At 46.2% G+C, this 10016-nt stretch overlaps 2 protein-coding genes across 2 annotated transcripts; one reads left to right on the top strand and one right to left on the bottom strand.

Moving 5' to 3' along the window:
- Positions 1-559: 559 nt before the first annotated feature.
- On the top strand, positions 560-3814 carry VTP21DRAFT_7460 (uncharacterized protein; the record flags this gene model as incomplete). Its single annotated transcript, XM_069398204.1, has 7 exons — positions 560-895; positions 968-1363; positions 1602-1766; positions 1829-2260; positions 2494-2869; positions 2921-3048; positions 3125-3814. The coding sequence occupies 7 exons, from the start codon at positions 560-562 to the stop codon at positions 3812-3814; spliced, it is 2523 nt and encodes an 840-aa protein (XP_069246458.1).
- A 2424-nt stretch (positions 3815-6238) lies between these two features.
- VTP21DRAFT_7461 (uncharacterized protein) lies at positions 6239-9928 on the bottom strand (the record flags this gene model as incomplete). Its single annotated transcript, XM_069398205.1, has 2 exons — positions 6239-7419; positions 7510-9928. The coding sequence occupies 2 exons, from the start codon at positions 9926-9928 to the stop codon at positions 6239-6241; spliced, it is 3600 nt and encodes a 1199-aa protein (XP_069246459.1).
- Positions 9929-10016: the final 88 nt, after the last annotated feature.

The raw sequence follows: 10016 nt of genomic DNA on the forward strand, positions 1-10016 counted from the left end.
GGTAGTTATGGATAGTGTGAGATAGGAGAGTAAGAGAAAACTCCGCTTAGTTTATTCCAAAGTCCAAAAGCCAATATATATATGCAAGCAATGATGATGTCACAAATAGTCACAAGTATAAGGCAAGCTGAAACTACGAAACGTAACAGCGGCTTTTCCTTGCTGAAGCCACATCACCCTAGCCATTTTCTTTTGTATTTTCGACTTCTATTATTTTTATTTGTTCTCTTCTCACAAAAAAAAAAACTAGTACACTACGCACAATTTCAATGTTTTCGCACATATACACAGCAACAGAACATCTGAACAACCAAATTATCAACTATCTGATTGATCAATACCGATCCAAACCGGCTAAGGTCTTGAAGTGACTACCATTTGCGTAATTTTATTCCTGTGTATTAAGCATCTGCACTTACTGAGTGACGGCATTAGCAACTTTAAGAATAAGGCTCACTTCATTCTGAATTGTAATTTCTTGAACCGCGGTAGTGAGAGGAGAATTCAAATAACTGACACTAACGCACTGCAAAGCAAGCAGGCACTGTGATAGTTCACTATGCCATCGTCTAGAGAATTGCAGGTCGCATTGAAAGCATTGCTGGAGGAGTGCCGGATCATGCTGCCATCTACACCAGCACCACTGGCTGGAGGGCCATCGATGTCGGCGCAAGTGAAGTCGCTCAAGGATTGGACGAGATGGGATTTAGAAGATGAAGTAAAGGTCGAGGAACCACGAGAGAAGTGGATGGGTGTAGATGTTTGGCCTCAGGTCTCTACGCGGCCTCAGGTGGATGCGTGGATAGGCCAGCGCTGGGTATCTAGGAGTTGCCCCAGCGATGCTGAGTGGTTTCATCAGCAGTACAATAAGCTGATCAGCACTAAGGCGGAACCAGTACGCGTGATAATCAACCCCCCGGTGGTGACAGATGTTGGCCATGAGTCCCTCCGGTGAGGGCGGTACAAGGTTGAAGCGCACCGGGTCACCGCTCTGGATGAGCCCATTATAGGCCTCCCCTGTGATCATCCTAAGAAGGATGACTCGGTCAGTGTTTATCGGCCTGTCGGGTGGCATACAATAGTTGAGGCAAATGCCTTAGGCCACATTGAGGAGCTTATTCAGATTTTCATTGTATTCCCCGGTGCGGACGCCGCAGATGGCGTCGCGCCGCTGGCGATGGCTAGAGTGCTAACTAGATTTAGAGTGGGCACCCTATTGCAGCACGCGGAACAGTGTAATGCGTGTGCTGTTAGGGAAGCATTGGCGAGCGGAGCATTAGCTGTCGTTGACCCTGTGGAGGGGCCAACTGCTCAGAGACCGTTGATAAATGCGTTGTTGGGACTCGGTGGGGAGGCCGAGTCAGTACTGTCAACGCTCCAGTTGGGGAAGGGAGAGGTTCCTCCAGGGTGGGAATGAGGTCTGGACCTCAGCAGTGCACCGATGTCAGGATTTTATTTTGAACTAAAATTTTAATTTGTTTGTCTGTAAGGGTTAAATCCTGTTTATCGTTTTTCTCGATATTCTTTAAATAGCTCAGCTATTTGTCCTCTGATCCTTAATCCTATTTTTCTCTTATATTTTGACTATTATTTTACTATAGGAGTCCGAAAGTCGCAAACTACTCTCGTTACAACCGACGAGCGAGGCCACTGCCTTGACCAGGTCACACAAAGCCTTCGTAGAGGCAAAATGGGTGGCTTCACTTGCAGCAGAGGACTCGGCGTTGGCGTACCAGCTGATCCTGCTCACAGCCCGGCAGTATCCAGTAGGTCATTGCGGCCACATTGGGCAACCACTTTGGCGGATGCTTCACAATATGAATGAAAGGATGTGCAAGGGGTGGCACCCGCCTCAATAGCCGGTCTGTTGGCAGCACAGTTGGAGTACTTGGCACCGACCACGCCAAGACCTCGACACAATCAGGTGAAAGCCTTGCGTGCAATGCTACGGACAGTGAAGCGGCTGACGGACTGCGTGATCGATGGGTTGAGTGTGGAGCAAATACGGGAACTTGCACTAGCTTGCTCCAACACTATCCCACTCGTAGGTAGGAAGGCTGTTCTAGATACCATCGCGGACCACGCAGGCTGCATGTGCCTGTACGCACATCCTCACACCATAGACTGCCAGTCTGTTGCACCTGCTGTGAATGCCTTTGCCGAGGTTTATGGTGAGGCCTACCTCGATTGGAAGTGCTCGGTCTGCTTGTTGGCTGCACTGGATCAGGTGCCAGCCATAAGTGCGCAGGTGCATGAAAAGGTCAGTGGTTTGCTCAATATCCTACTCTTGTGACGAAAGTAATTTTCAACTTTCGGACTCCTATAGTAAAAATAATAGTAAAAATAAAAGAGATAAATAGGAGTAAGGATCAGTAGACAAATAGCGGAGCTGTTTAAAGAATAACGAGAAAACGATAAACAGGATTTAACCCTTATAGACAAACAAGTTAAAATTTAAGTTCAAAATAAAATCCTGAGAGTCAAGATTAACAGATTGTTGAAGAATCTTCGGACAAAAGGAACATCCCCGGTCCTGGTCAATGTGATAGCCTAGCTCTTCATCAACACCTCTTCCCAACCCGTTGTGAATGGAACACTGCTCGACCCCATACCCCACCAGAGGGGATTGTTCCAAAGCTTACTCCCCTCCCCTTTGCTCTTCATTATTTAATTGATAACTTGGCGGAGCGAATCAATGGAAATCAACCATTTCCCACCCCGAGAGCACTCTTCTTCGCCAACGACATCCTGATTCAAGGGAGAACCCAGAACAAAATTCAGGAATCCTTGGCTCTCTTAGAAACATGGCTCGTGGAGAATGGAATGGAAGCCAACATTGCCAAATGTGGAGTCACCGGAGTTAAGGAAGGCATGGGCTACCACCTAGCCAACTAAATAATCCCATACTACAAATATCTAGGCTTCCCTCACACGGGCAAAGGCATCGACTGGGAAAATCACCTCAGCCAGAGCACCGAAAAAACGCTACGCTCCCTCTGGTTCCTGGAAAGAGTTGGCATAGCATGGCCCTCATGGGTCAGATCAACTGTGTGTCGCTCCTTCTTGAGGCCCATATACGAATACGGCGCACCGATGTTGTATTGAGCTATTGAAAATAATCTAGTTCCATGAAACTGGCGCGACCAGCTGCAAGAAATACACAACAGAAGCCTGGCCTGGGTGTACAAGGTATCCTCAATCCCCGGAAAAAAAGCGCCCCTACTTTCACGTCCTGCAGTCCATCTCGGGCATGGGATCGGCGATGGACAGATTCGAAACACTGGCATTCCGGTTCTGCTTCCACCTAAACAAGGCGCATCGAGACAACCCAGCTATACTCATGCTTGTCCAGGAACGACAATTCCAGTGGCCGATCACCGCACCCTCCCACATTCTGCCCAAGTTCAAATCCCACCCGTGGTGGAGGGATTATGTGAACCAACCAAGAGTATGGGGCCGACAACAACCGCTCTCAGAATTTCTAGTGGAGAGACGCTTACAGCCACTAGTAAAATATACCCTGTGCTCTTACGTGCTCCCGTCATGCAGAGCACGAAGCGGGGTAGACAAATTCATCTTTTTCCCTGACCCTAACGTGGTGTCATGGGCGGTAAAATGGCGTCTCAACACCTTCGGCATCGGGAAACGCTGTCCGGAATGCCGGCAGCCCATCAACAGAGCACACGTATTCTATTGTGACCTACCCTCCAACAACATAAATCTAAACGAGGGAGACTTCGAGGCCAAGGCGGAAGAAGCCCGAGCGAACCGCATAGATACCCACTCTACCATCTTGGATTCTCTCCTGAACTGAAGCCAATACGAAAGATTCGCCAGGTGCATCTACTCACTCATCCGGCAATTCAAGGATTAGCAGGAGAAAAGGGTTGAACGACCCTTTTCCTCAACTCGTCTCTAGGGACTACAAACAAAAAAAAAAGCAACAGATCCATCCCGAAATACCTGTTATGTTGTGGCGAAGCTATTTCATAAGCCGTCTCCCATCACCTAGAAAAAAGTGGGCCTAAACAAGCCCAAACCTCTCCGCCCTGTGTGGAATTAGTCTCTACTAACCATTTTCGAATCCTTATCCCTCTTTCTACCTATCGCCCTATCGCCTTAGTAATCCATTATATGGACCCAGTAGTAGAAACATTCCTGAAACACGTCCCCCCATCACCACTGATAGCACCCACCTGTCCTTTCCTTCAGCAAAACTCAAGTAGCGCCCATCTACCAACCCCAAACTCGCTCGCGAACCCAATTCAACCTCCCGCTTCCTTGACTTCCGATTCCTGCCATATTAACAGGCCTCAACTCATCGAATTATTGTGCAGTTTGATGTCAAACTCCGCATCCAAACTCCCATATATAAAATTACTCTTTATTCTTTCCCTTTCTGCTCAAATACAGAGATTGTCCCTCTTCTACACAGCCCCCCCCCCTCCGTAACATATACATCATCCTCAATAAACTGCGCTAAGCTCTAACCTAACTTATTTCCCTATCTTTTTTGCCTAAATTTGACTATGCTATGTTCACTGATGCATTTTTTGCACACCATTGACATTCCACGGTTACTCACCAGGGATAATGTTTGATGGTTCCGGAACCGTTCATCTTCGTGTTTTGTAATAATATTCCATCATTGTGTTCCTGAAGAGACCGTATATATTGGTATTTGACCAAACCATTTTCATCTGTTGCTGCAAAATTCAATTGAAGTGTTTTTTTTTGGATAATCTGCCTCTTTCAATGATGCTCCATTTCAAGGAGAAGCTTTCTTTTTTTTTTACCTTTGCCGATAGTAAGTTTCTATTCTATATTAGCCTTACGATATTGGGAGAGCTATTGATTTTTTAAACGTTTTTGAGAGTGGTTTAACGCCTTATTTTTGCTAAAACACTGTCTTTAGCAGAAAAGTGATGGATTTCTCGTGCTCGTTCTACTTGCAAGATATGAGTGGTCGGTCTGAACAAATTTTTTCTGTTGGATAGCCAATTAAACTTTGCACACTGACACATTTTTAGGAAAAATTGTAATGAAGATCAAGCAGTGTAGCAATATGTTGGTACAAATAAGCTTACATTGATAGTGGAAGATTATGCGTTCATATCTTTTTGGATAATGGCTCAATGCCCATGAGCTTATATCTGTCGATGGATGACTATATCAAGTCTTATTTATAATTAAAACAAAAAATTATAAAAATAAAGTAATTGAATAATAAAAATTTTACAGATGGCGGATGAATTTTCAACGAAATCGCAGAAGACATATATACGCTTAGTTAAAACTCAGCCTCTTATATCACAGAAATGTCCTTTTAATCCTTAAATTTAAATATGAAATATTATTGCCTCTATCTTATATTATATTAATATCAAGCATCATATACTTCAAGGGACGGAGGAATGATATGGAAGATGGGAAAAACACTTTAATTTCTCAAACATCCATGCGGCCTGCTGTATATCAATAATGCAGTTAGGGTGTCAACCATTAGTTAATAACAGCAGATTTTACTATTCAAACAAATTATCGTATCATCTGAACTAGATTGAGAAAACACAGTAATAATAATATAGCAAATTGGTGAGGTACTATAAGCAAAAACAAAGGAATTACATGATCGAAGAAAATAATCAGACAATATAATTATCAGGAGATAAAAACTCCAAGTAAAAATGTTAAAATTAATAAAAAATATAAGATTAAATATTACTAATGAACGAATCGGTTGAGGAACGTTTAGGTATAGCTTGAATTGTCCGTTCCGCTACAGATACGACGATTATTAATTTACATTTGACTTGGAATCGATCTGCACTCTTATATTCTTAACCAAGTTAACCCGTTCAATATACTGTAACATCGATCCTTCGTATGCAGGTATAATGGAATTGGATCAAGTGGATGATCAGAGAACGGTGCCGTTATCAAACTGCTAAACAGCGAGAATGGTTGTGTAGGAATATCCAAGAGGGATAGTCCTTTTTTCAGTTACCTTTCACTTGGACTAATGCGTGTGTTGACGGGGAAACAAAAATTCCATATTTGGCTTTTTTCTCGATGGCGAAACACATTTGTTTGCAGCTTTAAGACGTATAAGGTATGCACAATGCCTTCTTTTCAATAGAAATCAACTAAACTCTACAATAGATTTTTTTTGGTTTCATAATTAATAACTTTTAGTGATTCAAAATTATAATATTCTGTGATATAGGTACAGGCTTCTTTAAAATTCTTTCTTGTCACCATAGCTGTAAGACTCGTCGAGTTTCTGCGCCAGAATTCGGCCGATCTCTGCAAGTGGTTCTGGCTTGATCATATCTTCGTGCCCGCAATGGATATCGTACGTCTCAATTTTTCCAAGAACGTATGGCTTCCATTCGTTGGGAGTTATCAACCGTTCATCAATATCCTCAGTTTGCACTGTCGCCCGGAATATCAAAAGGTCGCCATTGAAAACAAGAGGAGCCTGGGATTGAGCGAGTCGTCCATTATTTTCGACGATCTTGGGCGTTCTTTCGAAAAACGGCTTTGCAAGGTCGGGAATGATGTCTCCATGGTTGCCTCGAAGGATTTTGGTCGGGTTGAACTCCTCCTGGTCTTTGCCTGCTGGGCCATACATATGAGTGTGATAGTCTGCTGGTGTATCCATCAATGCAACTAATGCGACTCTCTCGCCCTGCTTCTCCAGATGTGCGGCCATGGTATGCGCAACGAGGCCACCGAATGAATACCCAAGCAGGTGGTAAGGTCCATGAGGCTGGACGCGACGAATCTGGGCGATATAATCAAAAACCATTTCATCAAGTGTCGATGCAATCGTCACGTCTTCAAAAAATCCACGCGCCTGCAGACCATAAAGAGGCTGATCCGGGGGCAGGTGCATCGATAGTCCGATGAAACACCAGCTAAGACCCAACACAGGGTGAACACAGAACAGAGGTGCTCGAGAGCCCTGAGGCTTGATGGGGAGCAAAACGTGGAATGATTCTTCTTGCGTGGTTCCTGATTCCCCTAATCGTGGTGCCAGCTTGGCTATCGTGGGTGCTTCGAAGACTGTACGGAGAGATATCTCGAAGCCCAGTATATGGCGTATCCGACTGACCATTCTCATGGCCAACAAGGAGTGGCCACCGATCATGAAAAATTCATCGTGCCGCCCAACCCTGGCAATATTGAGAATGTCCGCCCAGATATTAGATATGGCGGATTCAATGGTGCCCTGTGGCGGCTCATACGCTTGACGAACGAAAGCATTTTCACCTGGCATTGGCAAGGCACATCGGTCGAGTTTACCATTGGAGTTCAAAGGCAATGCATCCATGCGTACAAACGCAGTCGGCACCATGTAGTCTGGCAGCCTTGTCGCCAGGTAAGAACGGAGAGCCTTGGCCACGTCATCTGCTTCTATATAATAATACAAATAGGTTTAGTATGCCATTGATTCTAAATACAGATTATCTTCTTGCTCCACTTTGCATCAATCGCCGTCCATACCTTCTGTTGCAGGCTGCAAATTGGACTTGACTGTCACATACGCGACAAGACGCTTGTTGGCTTCCTCCCCTATTGCAACCACTACAGCCTCGGCCACCAAAGGATGTTCATGCAGACGCGCCTCAATCTCGCCAAGTTCAATTCGGAAACCACGGATCTTGACTTGCTGGTCGTTGCGGCCTAGATACACCAGGTTGCCATCCGGGAGATATCGAGCCAAATCCCCTGTCTTGTACATCCGTGCTTCAGCGTCGCCAGCAAATGGATCTGGAAGGAATCTCTCCGCTGTCAACTCTGGTCTGTTCAAATAGCCTCGTGCCACGCCAACGCCACCGATATACAGCTCTCCCACTGCTCCGAGTGGTACTGGATTGCCGTGAGAATCCAAAAGGTAGACACGCTTGTTGGCAATCGGTCGACCAATCGGTACAATATCCCCACTAAAATCTGTCGAGTATTTCCAATCTAGTGCACCCACCGTCGTCTCGGTGGGACCGTAAGCATTGATGATCATGCTGTTGGGAGCAATGACTTTTAATGCTTGTGGAAGTGTAGATGGCATCGCCTCACCCATGACAATGACTGTCCGAAGTGTTTCCAGCGGAGGCATGTCCTTGCAGTCCTGGAGTAGTGATGGCGTAAGGCTGATGTAGGTGATCGAATGTCCAGTTATAAAATCCCATAACCTATATTTGTCCAGTCGAATGTCATCCTGCAGGAGATACAATCTCGCACCAGATTTCAAGGCCGAAAATATCTCGGACACGCTGTTATCAAAGCTCAAGGACGTAAACTGCATCAATCGGCTCACGGGGGTAATATTGAAAGACGAGACTTCGTTGCAGACCATATTGACAGCACCTTGGTGCTCGATCATCACTCCTTTGGGCTTTCCTGTTGATCCAGATGTGTAGATGACATAGGCAAGATGCCGCGAATTCAGCCGGACGAGCTGAGGATTGCTTACTAGGTTTTGCTCCAATGCATTTGGGCTCACTACAACCAGACGAGAGAGAGCTGCTTGCTCTAACACGTTTCTTCCGGTCTTGTCAGCCACCAAGATAGTCGGCGCAGCGCCATCTAGGATTTCCCTTAGGCGGTCGCTAGCGTAGCTTGGATCAAGGGGCACATAGGCACCTCCAGCCTTCAGAATCGCCAACAATCCAATGATCATTTCTGGCGAACGCTCGACACAAATCGCCACAAGATCGTCAGGTTGGACACCGAGGTCAATGAGATGATGTGCTAGGCGATTGGCGCGCGTATTTAGTTCTGCATAGGTCAGAGACTGATCCTTGTACACAACAGCAATGGCCTCAGGCGTGCATGCGACCTGCTGCTCAAATAGGTGGTGGAGGCACAGGTCAGATGGATAGTCCTCCTGAGTTGTATTCCATGTCTGCAGAAGTAGCGTGTGCTCCTCTGTGGGCAGCACCTCAAGATCGGCTACTGATGAATTAGGAGTATATTCCAATGCACTGACTAGACTCTCAAGTGCCTGCTGCATGTAACCACAGACACGGTCGGGTTGTATCGGTTGCAATGCCTCAACAGTCAGTCCAAGTGAATTACCGAAATCCTCTACCGACAGGTCCAACGGGTAGTTGGTGTGTTCCAGTGAATCCAAGAATTTCATGCGGGCGAGGGCTGAAGTGTCGCTGGATGGCATTACATTGTGCCTATAGTTCAGTAGCGAACTAAATAGTGGAGTTCCTGCAGGAACCCCACTGCATCGTTGGGCTAGTGCTAACGGCGCATGTTCGTGCTCCAGAAGAGCTGCCAGAAGTGTATGGGTCGCGCGAACACCGTCCTCAACGCTACGCTCATCGAGATCAACGCGGATTGGTAGCGTGTTGATAAAGAGTCCCATCGCCCTGTTCGAACTCGCGCCGGCCTGCATGCGCCCAAATAGCACCGTGCCAAATACAACGCGTTGCTGCCCACTCGTGCGCGCAATCACTAGAGCCCAGGCAAGATGGCACAGACTGGCCAAGCTGATGCCTAATTTCTTTGCTTGTGACCGAAGCAGCTTGTTCAGTTCTTGAGGTAGCATGCGACGTGCCTCTGTGACCTCAGCTCCATCACCATGGACATTCGTTAGTCCATAAGGCAGTGTAGGACTTTCGATGTCAGCCAACATCTCCTTGAAAAAGCGCTCGTGCTCGTCTTGACTGACCCCCAAGCGCGCCTGTGCGATGAGATTTCGGTATGGAAGTGGTGGTGGCAGTGTATTGCCGTGTCCTTCAAGAAACGCCTGAATCTCAATATTAAATGTTTCCATTGTCGAATGATCGCCAATTAGATGATGTTGCAACCGAACGAGGATCCACCGACCATCACTCTCTTGTGCAGTAATAAAGCGAATCAGTGGTGCCTGTCTCAAGTCAATGCGATGATGCAAAGGATTGAACATCTGCATCAGCTGCTGAGAAATTGGTCCGTTGGCGGAATCCAATTCAAGTTCGATGATCGACAGTTGCGCTGTACGCCATACGACCTGTGCTGGA

Source organism: Calcarisporiella thermophila (genome assembly GCF_041956535.1).
Source record: "Calcarisporiella thermophila strain CBS 279.70 unplaced genomic scaffold VTP21scaffold_30, whole genome shotgun sequence".
Lineage (NCBI taxonomy): Eukaryota > Fungi > Calcarisporiellomycota > Calcarisporiellomycetes > Calcarisporiellales > Calcarisporiellaceae > Calcarisporiella > Calcarisporiella thermophila.